The 17,659-nt window shown below is 39.5% G+C and overlaps 1 protein-coding gene across 4 annotated transcripts in view; it reads left to right on the forward strand.

The window, feature by feature from the left end:
• LOC122561627 (dual specificity protein phosphatase CDC14A-like) overlaps positions 1-17,659 on the forward strand; it is a 101,827-nt gene that overhangs the window by 36,351 nt on the left and 47,817 nt on the right. For all 4 annotated transcript variants that reach the window (XR_006315064.2, XM_043713557.2, XM_087997329.1 and 1 more), the window contains exon 5: positions 11,116-11,192. Coding sequence is in view for 3 of the 4 variants with exons in the window: in XM_043713557.2 (XP_043569492.1) it covers positions 11,116-11,192 (77 nt within the window). In the remaining variant the exon portion in view is untranslated. The remainder of the gene's footprint in view (positions 1-11,115; positions 11,193-17,659) is intronic.

Raw genomic sequence — 17,659 nt, forward strand, 5'->3', positions numbered from 1 at the left:
TCTTTACAGTTACCTCAGGAAATGTATCATTTTTTTCATATCAGAGCAACTAATTAATGAGGAAGGAAAACTAACAGGGAGGTTACGTCTCTCCTCTACGAACCTGAAAAGGACTGGATGTTTATCCGTTTCATTCATTATTTTAAGCATTGCATAAAACTATTCCTGACATTCAGTAAGCACTCAAGCAATTTTTTTTCCAGCAAGGTAATACTTTTTATTTACAATTCAAGACCTTAAGATTGCTTTGCTTTGTTTTAGGATCCTGAGCTAAATTGGTTGTCATGCAGCAGTTTGTACATAGGCTGCTTTTTATGAATTTGCTTATGGTTGCAGGTATTGAAGATGTTCATTATGGCACTTTTTTTTTTCTCTGTAATATAGAATTGTAATTTTAAATGACACATGTTTAAAACCTTTTTACTTGCACAAACAAGGTTAGTAAATGCAGAGACACAGATGTCCAAGCTTGAGATTTTAGCCCTGATTGCTTGCTGAATGTTATAGCTTCAGCTTTACCAAGTGGCAATCTTAGCGTTGGCATATGACCTTTACTGAACACTGGATATCTTCCAAGTTAAAAATCAACAAAAGGTTATAGTCCAACAGGTCTATTTGGAAGTACTAGCTTTTGGAGTGCTGCTCCTTTATCAGGTAGCTGTGGAGCAGAATCATTCATTCTTTATTTTGATTATGCTGCTCAAAAGATTTAAATGGTAATCACAGTAATTTGCAGAAAATTACTTATTACATGATTTAATATATTATTGTTTCCATTTTTAGATTTCATTCATTCAAAATGAATAATTGTACAGATCCCATTTGCAGCATCTCTGGAGAGGAAAACAAAATTTAACTTTTCAACTCCAGAATCAACAGAATCAGTTCTATTGTTCGCTCTTGCTCTCGCTCTCGTGATGCTCATAAGCCTACTATGTTTATCCAGCAATAGTGAGAGGGAATTTGTTTCAGGAAACAGACCATTGCCTCCCTGTTACAAAGGTAAAGGATATTATTTAGTGGGTCCAGACCTCACTGAAGGTAGAGGGAGAATCACCGGTGGTCTTGGTCCATGTTGATAGCATAAGCAGTCCTGCAGGCAAACTTTAGCAAGCTGGACCTCCACAGTTGTTAATCTCCCGATTACTAGGGTATCATATGCTAGTGAGCATAGACACTCAGAATAGAGCAGATCAATGCTTTGAAGTTGTGAAGCAAAGAGGGTTTTAAATGCTTGGAACATCTGCTTTAGTGCTGACACCTGAACAGAAACATTAGTTTTTTCTTTCACTTTTTGCTAGTGTTTTTGGGGTGGGATTAAATTCATTTCACAGGAGTGTTGGAACTAGAAGAGGATAGTGGAGGGAAAAGGACTAGTACACACACGGTGCACAGAAATGGGATAGACAGATCTAGAGTAGGTAACATCAAGTTATTAGCACTGACCCAGAGCAAGTGGAATCTAAATTAGGTTTGCTCTACATGTATCTGAAAGCTTTGTAAAATAAGATCAGTAAGCTGATAACCTTCATGTATAGTAATGGTATGGTGACAAAAGAAACTTGGTTTAAAGAAGATCTGGACTGGGTATTATTATCTTTGCTGTACACTTTCTATCTAAGGCAAGAAAGAAAGGGGATTTTGTAATACTGATTAATGCAAATACAAATTGCTGGAGAGAGAGGATACCTGAGAGTGGCTAAAGGCACAATTGGTTTGGTTAAAGCTCAGAAGCAGTAGCAGTATCATATTTAATGGATGTATTATATACACCAGCGCTAGTTTGAAAGATATGAATGAATATATTTGGAGGGAAATTAGAAGGAAACTATATAGAGCATTTCTAATGTGGGACTTTTCTAGTGCATCTTTAGAGTATAATTCTGAAATTTATTCTATAAGATGGCATGAAGTTTATGAATTATGTTTTTTTTTAGATTCGATTAGATTCCCTACAGTGTGGAAGCAAGCCCTTCGGCCCAACAAGTCCACACCGCCCCACCAAAGCACAACCCACCCATACCCCTACATTTACCCCTACCTAACACTACGGGCAATTTAGCATGGCCAATTCACCTGACCTGCACATCTTTGGACTGTGGGAGGAAACCGGAGCACCCGGAGGAAACCCACGCAGACGTTGGGAGAATGTGTAAACTCCACACAGTCGCCTGAGGCGGGAATTGAACCTGGGTCTCAGGCGCTGTGAGGCAGCAGTGCTAACCACTGTGCCACCATGCTGCCCATGTTCATGAAAATTTGCTGGATCTGTACATTTCTTGACCTCCTAAGAGACATTCCTGGCACTGGTTCTGGGAAATCAGTTAGGTCAAGTGGATTAAGTGTTAGCATGCAATATTTAGGGGACAATGATCATTGTATGAGGAGGTTCATGCTGTGGTAAAAGGTGAGTAAAAATTTTGTGAGAGGATAACTTCAACGAGGTTTCGCTCAGTACATTGGAATCAAAGATTGACAGGAATAACCGAATAATGGTTGTCTTTTAAGTGGAGATACAGTCAATACGTTCCTACAAAGAGGAAAGATGGAGCAAACAAATGAGCGCACCTTAATGATACAAAGAGTAACATGAAAGAGAAAAGGAGTGCAGAAAATAGATGTTAAAATTCAAGATAGGGGAACCATGCTGAAAATATAGCCCTTTTAGAGGACAAATGTAAAAATTGAGGCAGAGTATAAGAGATGGTTAACCAATATAAGAGGGAAACTGAAAGTCTTCAATAGGTAGATAAATAGTAAGAGGATGATAAAAAGGAGGAATGTGCCCTATTAAGGACAAAAAAGAATTTGTGCATAGTTGAGGTATTAAACAATAATTTATATTAATTTTAACTAAGATAGAAATATGCAAATCATAGGAAAAAGTAGGTAATTGGGAAAAATTTACATGTTGGTATGACCATGGTCTTTCCATCCTCATACAGTGTAGTACCAGCTGACAATTGAAAATGTTATGTTTTTGCATAATAAAACATGGTCTAAGGATAAGCCTAACAGCTACAGATCAGCCAGTTTAACCTCAGCTGGGAACATTTTTAGAAGTGATGATCTGGGACAAAATTAACCAGCATTGATTTGTAAAGGGAAAGTTGTATTTAACAAGGTGGATTCTTGATAATTTAACAGAAAATGCTGAAGGTAATGCAGTTGATGTGGGGCTTTTTAATCACTGGATGGTGTCAGGCTCCTTCAGTGTTGCTGGAACTGCACTCATCCAGGTAAGTGGTGGTATTCCATCACCACCCTCCTGACTTACACCTTGTAGATGGTGGACTGACTTTGGGGAGTCAGGAGGTGAGTTTCTCACTGCAAGATCCCTAGCCTCTAACCTGCTGTTGTAGCCATTGTACTTAGGATTAGTTCAGTTCAGTTTTGGTCAATGGTAACTCCCAACATGTTAGTGGAATTTTCAGCGGTGATACCATTGAAAGCCAAGGGGAGATGGTTAGATTCTTTCTTGTTAGAGATGGTCATTGCCGAGCATTTGTGTAACAAAAATGTTGCTTGCCATTTGTGAGTCAAAGCCTGGATATTGTCCAGGTCTTGCATCTGCTTCATTATCTGAAGAATCATGAACTTGCAGAACATTGTGCGGGTATCAGCAAGTATCCCAGTTCTGATTTTATAACAGAAGGAAGGTCATTGAAGCAACTGAAAATGCTTGGGTCTAGGACACTCTCTCTCCTCTGAGGGACTTGTGCAGAGAAGTCCCGAAGCTGAAATGACTAACCTTTCCTTTGTGCCATGTATGACTCCATCTAGTGGAGAGGTTTTCCCCTTGATTCCCATTGACGCCTATTTTGCTACAGCTTCTTGATGTGCACTTTGTCAAATGTGACCATAATATCAAGGACAGTCACTCTTGCTTCACCTCTGGAATTCAGCTCTTTTGTTCACAATTAGACCAAGGCTGTAACAAGGCCAGGAGCCTAGTAGCCTTGGCAAAATCCAAATTGGGTGTCAGCGAACAGGTTATTGTTAAGCAAGTGCTCTTTTTATAGCACTGTTGATGACACCTTTCACCACTTTGCTGATGATTGTGACTAGACTGATTAGGTAATTGGCTATGCTGGATTTGTCTTGATCTTTGTCTACAGGACATAAGTGGGCAATTCTCCACATGGTTGGGTTGATGCCATATAGGCTTTGAAAGAGTGCCACCTAAGAGGCTTGCCAATATTGTTGAAGCCAATTGAATAAAAGGAATAGTAACCACATGGATTTCAAGTTGGCCCATGACGAGAATTTTTTTTTTAGGACAGGAAGAAGGTTCCCCAGAGGCTGGTGTTAGGATAAGTCCTCCTTTTCTTGATCTTGATGACCAGGACTTGAGTGTACAGGGAGGAGTTTCTAATTTTTTTAAAAAAACGGAGTTAGATAAACACCTGGAGAGAAGATCTGCAGGGAGAAAGCTTGGTGAATTGTTCTTATGTGGGCAAAATGGATTGAATTGTTCACTACTTTGTAGCTTTTCTATGATCCGAAATTTCATTTGTGCATATGTTTGCTTAGTTTATCTTTGCTTAGTTTATCTTTGCACAACATGCTTAGGATTCATAAATCAAATGTTAGTGCCAACAACACTTAGGCGTCCAGATGCCAGAGAGCCTGTCGTATGAGCACAGTGGGTGTTAAAATATTGCCTCTTTTCGATGTTAAGGCTTTTCTTTACCGAATTATCCTGTATACTCAAATGTTTTGTTCACCTGTGTTGAATGCAATGTCAGCTTTTCCTTTTTTGAATCAAATGACCATTTCTCCCTTGTTTAACCTGAACAAGACTCTCCAGTTATTTTACTACTGAGTAACATTGCATCTTGTCCTCATGTGTTAGTAGAGTCAACAAATATGAATTAAGGGCAGAATCATATGATTTTTGTATAAATTCATTTACTTACCTGTGCAGAGATACAGAGGCCTTTTCTGTTTTTCTCCTGCTGTATTCATGTCAGTGTAGTCTAACATGGCATATGCCAGGAAAAGATTTTGGAACACTTCTAGTTTGTGTGGTGTAATACCAACCTGTTAACCTGGCATTACATTTTGAATATGTAAAATAAAATTCGCACTTGCTGTCACTCGCACACAATTTTTGTAATTTGTTTGGAGTACTGCAGTTGATTATTTACTTTATATATATAATTAACTGAGAGCTCTCATTAGAATTACATAAACATACCTACTTCCACACAATGATGAGGATGAATTTGTAATGTTACTGTGCTGTCTCTAGTGGAGTTTTATAGTAGAACTTCTCACAGCACATTAAAACTCTGATTTAAATTTTGCCTTTAAGTGAGATCAGGGAGATCAACAAAACCTATTCTCTTCTGAAGAGTAGGTTTTGAAATGAAAGAAAGAAATACAAAATGTAATTTTTTTTGTGGGGAAATTAGGGGTGAGGGTAAGAATTATCAACCATAGTAATTTTCACTACAAGTTGCATTTATGCAGTTTCCATAATAGATTTTGCCCAGGACCAACCAATGCAGAATCTGGATTGCAAAATTAACTCCTCAACAGACCAGCAGTATTTTGCCTTTTCTAAATAAAACATTGTGGTTAAAGTTTTCATTGCTGGAATGAGTGAAGAAAATAGGCATCTTGAAAATCTATATGAAAAAGATTTTAAATGAAATAAAAAAATAAGCACATTGGACGGGAAGGAGGGTAACTTTGATAATTGTACTAGATGAATGATAACATCTTGAAACTGGAATTAAAATCAGGGTGAAACTGAATATGACAAGAATAAAGTTATTTTTGGTGGGTTGCAAGGAAAATTAGATGGAACAGTTGAGCATAATAGGTTGAGGTGAGCAGTGAAATACATGACTAAGTGGATAATGAAATGGTCAGCAAAGTTGATGCATTTCTCCTGTGTAGAAACCAGAGGGCTGCTTTTATTGTCTTTCGGCAGGGTGAGGGCAAGGGTATAGTCTGCTCACTCCTGCCCCTACCACCTCAGCTTAGCAAATCAACATTGGGCATCCAATATTGACACTGCCACTTTCACTGGTAGAATTTATTACTAGATATAGCTGTGGATTGCAACAGCAGATCTTCTCTTCTCTTGTGCCACCTTGTTATACCTATGCTTTTTTTTAAAAAAGCACTTCTAAACATTTCACATTACACCAAAAAGGTGCAGAAAATATTGAAAACTTACAGATAATTGACATGATTGTTTCAAACTGACTGGCAGGGTTATTTTTGGCATTCACTTGCCTTCTCCGATATCTGCAGCTGATTGATATTGTATCTGATGATATTGTATTGCTGACCGACGTCTCCCAGCTATGTGCTGGGAGGCTAAGGGTGGCCCATCCAATTTGCAGCAATAATATTCAGCTGATGGGGTGCGTTAATTGTCATCTTGTAGAGCAGCTAAGATGTAACAAAGGCATCCAAGAATTGTTTCCAGTTATGGAAAAAAGCACGTCAAAAATAGAAGTGGGCTTCTTGTAAATGTGTGTATTTTTGTATTAGCTGGAACCAACAGCACATGTGATCCCATTCTGAGTTTTAGAATTGCCATCCTTCGAATGACGATCAGGCATTTAGGAAAAATTTCTTTAAGGTTTATGAATATTTTGAAATTTGTTGCTGGGAGAGCTAAAGATATTCAGTTATTGAGTGTTCAAAATGAAGGGCTGTCAATATTTGGTGTGTTAGGGTATTAGGGATACGGAGATTGATGTATGTCTAGTTTGGTTATTATGTTAAAGATAACTGAAAATCATACTGATTTCAGATATCTCCTGGATAAAGCTCTGAGATAAGTGTGGGAAACATTTTCCAATAAAGGAAAAGAGCTTCTACAAATTGGACAACCTTTTTTTTAAACAATGTTGCTGTTGGAAAGCAGAATAGGTTATAGTCCACTTTTACTATGTGTGAAATTATCTGTTGTATTTGTGCAAATTGAAAAGAGCTCTCGGGGTAACTTTTATTTTCATGCAGAGGGTGATCTGTATATGAAGCTGCCAGAGCAAATAGTGGAGGCAGGTACAATTACAACATTTAAAAGGCGCCTAGATAGGTAAATGAATAAGAAGAATTGAGGGAAATAGGCCAAATGCTGGCAAATGTCACAAGGTCAGGTTGGGATGTTAACATAGATGAATTGGACCAAAGGACATGTTTATGACTAAATGACTCTAACTTTTTGTATAAGCACAAGGTGATTAATGTGAAATGTGCACAAGAGCATGAGGGGATGCAAGGACAGGTACAGTGAATCTCAGTTTGCACTAATACCTAATGCATTAGGCCTATAAGTGCTACAGCTTTATTGCACCCTCTGCTTTAACTTTTTACCTTTTTCCTAATGGCTGAAGTTGGTGAAATGTAGTCATTCCATGTGATATCACAGGCACTGCAACTGTGCAAGATCTGCATAGTTTCAGTTATGAGGTGTTGTGCTTTTTGCCCCCAACTTAAAAGGTCAGGATCCAATGGAAGAACAATTGCCATGTATCCCTTTAATAGTTATTAAACATCAATAGGCTGGAGGTAAGATTTTTAGCTGCTGAATAACAGGAAGCCCTACATCTGGTGTTAGCAAATCTTAAGTATTAGCAGCACCACAACCAGTACAGCTTTTTGGCCTTAAAAAGGCATCCAGTTACAGACCGGAACTTGGTAAGTATTTGATGATCACTAAGGGCTGACCACAGCAGGGGATGGAGTGCTGTAGAGGCTGTAGGGAGAATATTGCTGTGTGGGAATTGAGGCCTTAACTGGAAATTAATGGCCCAATGCCACCCCAACCACTAGCAAAATTGTTCTTAGGAAAGGTCATTGGACTTGAAACATTAGCTCTGGTTTCTGTAGATCAATGCTGCCAGACCTGCTGAGCTTTTCCAGTATTTTCTGTTCTTGCTGGTAAAATTGTGCTGGAGCATGGTAGGTGGGAAGGTGGCAGGCAGGCATTTAACTTGCTACCCCCCCCCCCCCCCCCCCCCCCCCCCATGCCTTTAAACTTGAGGGCAAGAGAAGCAGTAAAAATCCAGTCTTTCTTTTATGGGAACTGCATTGTCTATGGTTCTGTGCCATCAACCTCAGACTCACACTTCATTCCTCAAATCCGTATGGATCTCTTATATTGGGTATTTGGTATCACAGCTACATTAGTTGTCTTTGAATGTAAATTTAAATGGTAATACTTAAAACCAAACATGATGGTTAAAGGAAGATTCAAGTACAATGTAATTCAGTAATTTTAATGTTCATTATGACACTTTTTATATAAAAATGGAAAATGCTCAAGAATCCAGTTCAACTCAACTTTTACTCTTTTTCTTCTCCGGAAATGTTGCCAGATCTGGTGCATATTTCCAGCACTTCCTGTGTTTAGTTCTTGAAACATTTTGTATACTTTTGATGAGTTACATTGTTCTGTCTAAACTGACACTACAATATTTTTTCAAATGTTTATCATGAACGTGAGTTTTGAAGTTGAAAATTAGTAACAATGGTTGGCAACTTTTTTTGTCAGGTTTATTCTGTACCAATAATGGTATGCTGTCAAGGCCAGTTTATTCTAACACCTGAAAGGTAATCAGATACCCCAAGGAAAAAAGAAAATATTTTAATTAGAATGCAGCAAAATAACATCCAACAATTTAACAGCACATCGAAACATAAATTCCAGGTATGGAATCTAGAGACTTCCAAGCAGTATTTAACTAGGTATACAGTTTTTATTCAATCATGGTCACTTGGAGAAAGTCCTTATAGTGATTGATAAAAGGGGACAGACACCACAGATTCTCACAGGTTGGTCTTGCTACCACGAAGACTTGATTCACATGGTTTTAATGGGTAGTCCGGCAAGTCTGAAATGATTGTGTGAAATTGTGCTTATAGCAACTATTAGAAGCAGAAATTGTTTCTGTTTCTGCTTCTGTTCTGAAGGGTCACTGGATTCAACATTAACTATGCTTTCTGTCTATAGGTGCTGCTAGACCTGCTAGGTTTCTCCAAAAATTTTGTTTCTGTTTCAGTTTTTCAGCATTTTATAGTTCTTTGTTTTATTATAGAGCTCACCAGTTCTTGTTACAGCATTTGCTAGGCATTGAAGTTAAAATATTGATGACTTTGTCGTAAAGGAAGTATTAGGTTTGGCGTTGAACATTTTGAGGCTACTGTCATAACTGATTTTTAAAAAAATTGAAACAGTCATTCAAGAAAAGACAGCGAGTTTTTCTGGCATCCTGGCCAACTTGTTTACCTCAATCAGCAAAATAATCCTCAACTCTTCTTTTTTGAAAATTACATTATTACATGTAGGAGCTTGCCATGCATATGTTGAATGCTATGTTTCCTACACAACAGCAGACTACAAAAGTTCGTTTGCTCTGAAGTGCTTTGAGACATTTAGTCATCATAAAAAGCACTATATAAATGCAAGTCTGTATTTCTTCCCTCTAATTTATAGAATGCATACAAAAATGTTTTGTTATACTTCATTCGTAGAGAATTTCTATATTTCACATTGGGCGATTGGAGCCATTTTTTTAAGAGAATGTAAGCCTTGTGCCAACTGTCCTTATTGTTTTCTGTTCCATTTAGCAGAATTAAGCATTCATTGGGGGTAACTAACATTAGAGATTAAGCACTACACCAGGTTGAAACTCAGCCTCATTTCTGATAATGCTCGTAACGTTATTTCTCCTGCTCCTCATGCTGCCTGACCGGCTGTGCTTTTCCAGCACCACACTGATCGACTCTGATCTACTCCATCTGCAGCCCTCACTCTTTTTAGGTTGAAATTGTCTACATATTTCAGTAAAATCAAACAAAGATCATTGGATGCTGAGAGGTGACCCTATGGAGGTTTATAAAATCATGGATAGGGTGACTAGCCAAGGTCTTTTCACAGGGGTAGAGAAGTCTAAAACTAAAAGGCATAGGTTAAGGTTCAAGGAGAGAGGGAAAAAATTTAAAAGGGACCTAAGGGAGGACAAACTTGTCATGCAGAGGATGGTGTGTGTATGGAATGAGCTGCCAGAGGAAGTGGTGATGCTGGTACAATTGCAACTTTTAAAAGGCACCTGGATTGCTATATAAATAGGAAGGGTTTAGAAGAATATGGGCCAAGTGCTAGCAAATAGGTCTAGATTAACTTACCATATCTGGTTGGCACGGACAGGCTGGACTGAAGGGTTTGTTTCCATGCTGTACAGCTCTGACACTATGAAACAAACCAAAATGGGCAGAGAAATTCAACATGTCTAGCAGCATCTATGGAGAGATACTGGAGCTGATGTCTCTAGTCAAGTGAACTACTTTCATTAAAGGACTCCATGTCAATTCTGCCAGACCTGCTGAGTGTCTCCAGCAGTTTTTGTTTGTTCCATTTTTTCATTTGCATTTCTAGAAGTATTAATTTAACTGCTTTTTTTTTGTTTAACACTGACTTCATCTTTGCTTGTAAAGATTTTAGTCTAAAATGTAGTCTGGAGGAAAACTGTACATTATTTGTGCTCTTGCTTTTTTTTTTGCAATTGTTTAAATCTATATTTTGTTAGTGCACTCTTTCAAACCTTCAAGCTCACTCTCCAGAAACAGTGGAGGGAATGTCTGGTAGAGTAAGCAGCACTGCTTAAAGAAATGGCATCAGACTACAAGTATGTATGTCCCAGTATCTAGCTTCTAGAAGGCATTTTGGCTTTTTTTTGTATTAACTTGAGAATTAATGGATGGAGAATACCAAATTGACCATGTGTTGTGATGTAACTCCAATGCTGGTTTGATTCATTGTAATTCTTGTGGAGTGGACTGTAAACAGCTTTTCCTCTGATCTTCAATAACTTTATTTCTAATTTATTAGGAAAATGTACAAAACTTGGATTGCTTATCATGTTATAAAATCTGATATTCATGAGTTATCCCAAAGATTTATTTCACTTGGGAATGTTAAAAGGAGGACGCATTTTGATCAAAGATCTATATTGCTTGCTAGGATATTATTGTTTGGGCAAAGTGTGTTCACGCCTTTTGTACAGCAGAATATCATAATTAAAACATATCATTAAAGTGCTGCAATAAGATTCCTGAAAACTCATGCTCAACTTTTGTTTCCACCAGGTAATTTACTTAAAAAAATCTCCAGAGGAAACCTACAGACTACTGATAGGGGGGAATAACACATATCAACCTTTTAGGTAACTTTTCTTTTTACAATTTCCCTTTCCTGTCATTGCTATTAAATAAATAGTAGGCTTAATGAGTGGAATCATCCCCTAAAACTGGGACTTGGAGGTATAACAGTATGTCATGCTAAACCTAAATGTGTTTGTAGTGATGACAACTTTGCTGTATTTTTACTAATTCCAAGAGAAGAGGGAGATGTACAGCTGGTGCATTTCCTTCAGTTCACTGTGATTTAGATCCATTCATACTCACTGTTTGTTTGTTATTTGGGATTTGAAAGCTGAGGTTGTGTAGAAGCATGGGTGACACTAAGATGTACTCGCTAATGAAGAATGAACAAATAACATCTTTGCAACAAAGGCATCTGTGATAGATCTCTCAATGGACTAACCTATATGTGCTAATAAGTATTCAACTGAATCCAGTAGGCACTTTCATTTCCTGTGTCCTGACCTCATTTGAGGTTCAGAGGCTTGGATGGGATTTTGGGTTGAGACTTCAACACCAGGGTTGAAAGGTGTTCCTGACCCTGCACTCTGTGAAACAGTCATCCAGCAGTGATATTCACCAAATTGGAAAGTAGTGGGAATTAGGATAGGCTTGTGCGTCAAACTCCCAAAATCCACTACCACCACCTTCCAGGATGGAATTCAGCATGCCAAATGGTTTGGTGCCTGGCTGCCTCCATGCCTTTGTCCAGACCGAGGTGAAATTTGTTTACTTATTCTCTGAAATCTCAGGCTCTAAGTATTTCTTTAACCTTGCACAGTCTCACTATCTATGCAGCATTAAAATTATGGGAGAACAAGCATGATTAGTCTTAAGTGTAAATCTCGTAGGTTTTTTAAATTACAGATACTAATTTTACAGAGAAGGAAGAAATTGCAATGAAGCCAAGCATTGCTGCCTTGGAAGTATTAAAAGCTACTGCCACACATGAGATAAAGTGGTGACTAGTTACTGTGGGATAATCTGTCACAATACTGTTTCAACAGCTTTCTCAATAGTTCTTAACACTGATTTTACTGTTGGTGATTGAAAGAATGTCTGCAGAAATCCATGCCCACTGTCTAATTTGTTCTTTGCTGAATTAGTTACTTTCTCAAAATGTAAACCTTCTTTGAATTTATATATGAATTGAGTTGCTGTTGCGTACACACGATTCGAGTTACTTAAATGAGGCAGGAGCTAATCATTCTGATTATAGCTTTCCCATTCTTTATTAGAGCAGTTTTTTTATTCATTCACTGGATGTGGGCATTGCTGGCAAGAACTGTATTTATTGCCCAAACCTAATAGCCAGAGGACAGTTAAGAGACAGCCACATTGCTGAGAGTTTGGGGCCACATGTGTAGGTGGTGGGTTTCCTTTTGTAAAGAAGATGAATAAACTAGATGGATTTTTTTCCAACAATTGACAGCAGTCATCAATGAACTCTTAATTCCAGATTGATTTTTTTAAAAATTGAATTTGAGTTCCACCATTTGCCCTGGTGAGAATCAAACCTGGGTCCCTAGAATATCATATGGGTCTCTGAATTAATAATCTAATGATAATGGTGCTAGGCCATTGCCTCTACTGAAAGTGTTCTAGTGATAATGTCTCTACCTCTGGGCTAAGACTCCCTTATTCAAGTCCCATCTGCCCAGAGGTATGTTTTTTACAAAAAATTATCTGACTTGATATGGGAGGAATTTTAAAAATTCACAAAACCAGAGCATTTTCTATTTGAGGACTGGCAAATGGTTTCATTTTAGAAATTGAAATTGACAACTTGCATGAATGTTTTACCTTTTAAATTAGTAAAAGATCCGAAGGTTTTTTTAGATTACTTAGTGTGGAAACAGGCCCTTCGGCCCAACAAGTCCACACCAACCCGCCGAAGCGTATACCACCCAGACCCATACTCCTACATTTACCCCTTCACCTAACACTACGGACAATTTAGCATGGTCAATTCACCTAACCTGCACATTTTTGGATTGTGGGAGGAAACCGGAGCCCCCGGAGGAAACCCACGCAGACACTGGGAGAACATGCAAACTCCACACAGTCGCCTGAGGCGGGAATTGAACCCGGGTCTCTGGCGCTGTGAAGCAGCAGTGCTGACCACTGTGTCACCGTGCCACCCGCTTCTTGGCAGGAGCATTAACAAAATTTGGCAGTTAGTCACAAGAGGAAATATTATGGCAAATGACCAAAAGGTTTTTTAAAAACAAAGAAATGGAGAGAGCATTCCAGAACTTACAACTGAGACAAAAGTCGAAGACTGGCCCACCAGTATGGAGTGATAAAAATCAGGCATGCACCAGAGGACCAGAATGGGAGAAATAAGGCACTTCAGGGTATTGTTAACTTGGAAGAGGCTAGGTATTGGCTGGACTTTGTTACATTTACGAATCAGGATGGAATTTAAAATTGAGGCATCACCAAGCAGGAAACAATAGTGAGCATTTGACAATTAGTAATTGAGCAGGATGTGAGCAGCAAAGTTATAGATTTATTCAAGATTATTGATCGTGGCAAATGAGAGGCTAGCCAGGATAGCTTTGAGTTCTGCAAGTATAGAGGTAACAAAGGCTCAGTTGAAGTTTTCAACAGTAGTTAGCCTGAAGCGTGGTGGAAATAGGTGGTTGTAAAGGTGTAAGTAGGCAGTTTTAAATACGTAGTGAATATAGAATCAGAAGCTTATTTCTGGATCAAATAGGAAATAGATGTTGTGAACAGTCTTGTTCCATCCCAGTCAGTAGCCAAGGGAAGTGAAATCATTGGGATCCCAATATTTCTGCTTATCCAGTTTGGAATTTTGGATCTTGAAGCAGACAGCGATGGAGTTTATCATTGGAGTGCATTTAGAACTTGCTATTGGTCAGTGACGTGATCTAAAAATCCACCATGAGAATGTGAAATAGGTGCTGTGACCAAGGACAGATCATTGCAGATAGGGAAGCTATACTGGTTGCTTTCTGACTTCGATATGAATGGAACCAGAGAAGGACTGCCCTACCAAAATAGATAATGAAGGAGGAGCATTGGAGTAGAGTGCTTTGTAAAAGGATTCGTGAGGATTAAGAAAGGTGCTGAAGGTCAGTCAAGTAGGATGTCACTTCTGAAGAAGGGAAGAAGCTGGGACAGTAACTGGAACATTTTTTCAAAGATTGGAAAATAAATTGGATTGTATCAATCTTCTAAAAAGATTGAGATGGATCAGGAACTACAAAATTTTATAAATTAAATGCTCAAACTTTGGAAGTTTAAACTATTTAAGTTCCAGTAATGGAGGCAAGAATTAGTTTAGGAAAACAAGTTGGATGTGCTTAATATTTCATTCACATCATTAGCAGGCTTGAAAAATTCTATGTATGTAAATTAATAGTTTTGGTTATGATTTTCCAAAGTTCTCTAGATATTGGAGTTGAATTTCAGCGGACAGGAAGCTAGCAAATTTGAGGCGTTACTATTCAAGTAAGGTGCCAGAGCAAAAAGATGCAATTCTAGACCAATTAGCCTGATATCAGTTGTCAGGAAAATGCAGGAAGCAGTGTTTTTTTTGTTTTTAAGGATGTCTGTAGTCACTGATGAAGGAAAAAAAACAGGAGACTTGCTGTACTTGGACATAGTGTTTGTTAGGGTGCCACACACAAGATTAGTATGCAAAGGTGCTCATTTGTGGCTAACATAGAGTCATAGAGATGTACAGCATGGAAACAGACCCTTCAGTCCAACCTGTCCATGCAGACCAGATATCCCAACCCAGTCTAGTCCCACCTGCCAGCACATGGCCCATATCGCTCCAAACCCTTCCTATTCATATACTCATCCAAATGCCTGTTAAATGTTGCAATTGTACCAGCCTCCACCACTTCCTCTGGCAGCTCATTCCATACACGTACCACCCTCTATGTGAAAACGTTGCCCCTTGGGTCTCTTTTATATCTTTCCCTCTCACCCTAAACCTATGCCCTCTAGATCTGGACTCCCTGACCCCAGGGAAAAGACTTTGCCTATTTATGATTTGGAGATGCCGGTGTTGGACTGGGGTGTACAAAGTTAAAAATCACACAACACCAGGCTACAGTCCAACAGGTTCAACCGGGAGCACACCAGCCCTCGGAGCACCGCTCCCCCCACCAGGCGACAGTGGAGGGCCCAACCCCAATACACAGAATTCACAGCAAAGATTGGTCAGAGTATTGAGTACAGGAGTTGGGAGGTCATGTTGAGGCTGTGCAATTCATTGGTTAGGCCACTGTTGGAAATTGCGTGCAATTCTGGTATCCTTCCTATCGGAAAGATGTTATGAAACTTGAAAGGGTTCAGAAAAGATTTACAAGGATGTTGCCAAGGTTGGAGGATTTGAGCTATAAGGACAGGCTGAAAGGCTGGGGCTGTTTTCCCTGGAGTGTCGGAGGTTGAGGGGTGACCTTATAGAGGTTTGCAAAATTATGAGGGGTATGGATAGGCTAAATAGGCAAAGTTAAAAATCACACAACACCGGGTTGTGGTCCGGCAGGTTTGATTGGAGGCGCACTGACATTCGGGGCGTTGTTCCTTCATCGGGTGGTGGGGGACTCAATCCTGGCACGCAGGGTTTGTAGCGGGAATTTGCAGTGTGATGTGGCTGAGGTTATGCATTGGGAGGTTGATTGTCTGTTGGGTCTTTCATCTGTTTGGGTGCCATGGTGGTTTCGCTTCTTTCATGTGTGGATCGCAGGACCTTTTTTTTTTTTGGAAGTTGCATTCTCAGGTTAGCTGTTAACAATGGGTGATGGCTAGACAATAACTGGCCTGAGAGTGCAACTTTTGAGAAGGAGGTTTTGTGGTTTGCATGTGGGGGGTGATGGAGCTGTCATGGTGTTTGGGCGGATGGGGGACTCGGCGGACAGTCAATTTTCAATGTGTGGTTTCGGTTGCATCACACTGTGAATTATTAGACAGGAAGCAGAATTGGGTAAAAAGGGGGTTTGCAAATTTATTTATTCATTTGTGGATGCAGCAGTTACTGCTGGGTCATAGTTTATTGCCTATTCAAAGTTACCCTTGAAGATGGTAGTGAGCAGCTTTATTTGAATCTCTGCAGTCCATTTGTTGGTAGACCCACAATGTTGTTAGGGAGGGAGATCCAGAATTTGGACTCAACATTGAAGAAACTGATATGTTTTCAAGTCAGGATGGTGAATGGCATGAAGTAGAAGTGGCAGATGATGGTATTCCCATGCATCTACTGTACTTGTTCTTGTAAATGGTTGTGGGTTTGGCAGGTGTGGTCTAAAGAGCTATGATGAGTTGTTACAATGCATCTTGTAGGTGATACATACTGCTGCTACTGTACTTTGGAGGAGTGAGTTACATTTGTGAATGTGGTGCCAATGAAGTGGACTGCTTTGTCCTGGATGGTCTAAGGCTTCCTGAGTGGTGTTGGAACTGCACTCCATTTAGGCCAGATTGGAGTAATCTGTCACATTTCTGACATGTACCTTTTTTGTGCAAGGGTGAACAGGTATTAGAAAGTCAGGAGGTGCGTTACTTTCTGCAGGATTCCTTGCCTCTGACCAGCTCTTGCAATCACTACTTGTATGGCTTGCTCAATTTCTGTTCACTGTTAAGCCTGGGATGCTGATTTGGGAGATTCAGCAATGGTAATGCCATTAAATGTCGAATGGCAATGGTTTGGTTTTTTTTTTAGGATATGGTGATTTGCCTAGTTTTTGGGTGGCATGAACGGCACATGCTACTTGTCAGCTAAGCCTGGATGTTGACCATGTTTTACTGCATTAGAACATGAACTACTTCAGCATGTGAGGAGTTGAAAACGATTAGAATCCCACAGTGCGGAAAGAGGCCATTCAGCCCATCCAGTCTGTACCAACGCTCCAAACAGCATCTGACTCTGACTCCTACTTTTATCCTCCATAACCCTACATTTATCATGGCGAATCCACGTAGCCTATATATCCTTGGACATGTTGACAATTTAGTATGACCCATCCACCTAACCTGCTGGGAGGAATTTGGAGAACACAGCAGAAATCCACACAGTCAGTCACCCAAAGCTGGAATTGAACCTGGGTCCCTGGTGCTGTGAGGCAGCAGTGCTACCCACTGAGCCACCATTGCACCATGGTGCTGAACAGGGGCACTCATAAGAAAACCTCCAACTTCTGACATGAGTCATTTGAAGCAGCTGAAGATGATTGGGCAAGAATAGTAACCTAAGCCATTGCTGTAGAGATGTCTGATCTCCAACAACAACAACAATTGCCTTCCAATTATTACGCCAGACGTGGCTATGGCCAGTTGTGGGTTTTTTACCTGATTCCCATTGATTGGTTTTGTATGGGTCCTTTATGTCACAGCCTATCCAATGTAACCTTAATGCCAATAGCAGTTAGTCTAACCTCACTTATGGAATCCAGTTCTTTTGCCCATGTTTGCAGCAATGTTATAATGAATTTAGGGGAGTGCTCTAGTGGGACAT

The sequence above is a fragment of the Chiloscyllium plagiosum genome, unplaced genomic scaffold (genome assembly GCF_037043375.1).
Source record: "Chiloscyllium plagiosum isolate Xiang-an unplaced genomic scaffold, Cpla_swu_hap1 HiC_scaffold_2, whole genome shotgun sequence".
Lineage (NCBI taxonomy): Eukaryota > Metazoa > Chordata > Chondrichthyes > Orectolobiformes > Hemiscylliidae > Chiloscyllium > Chiloscyllium plagiosum.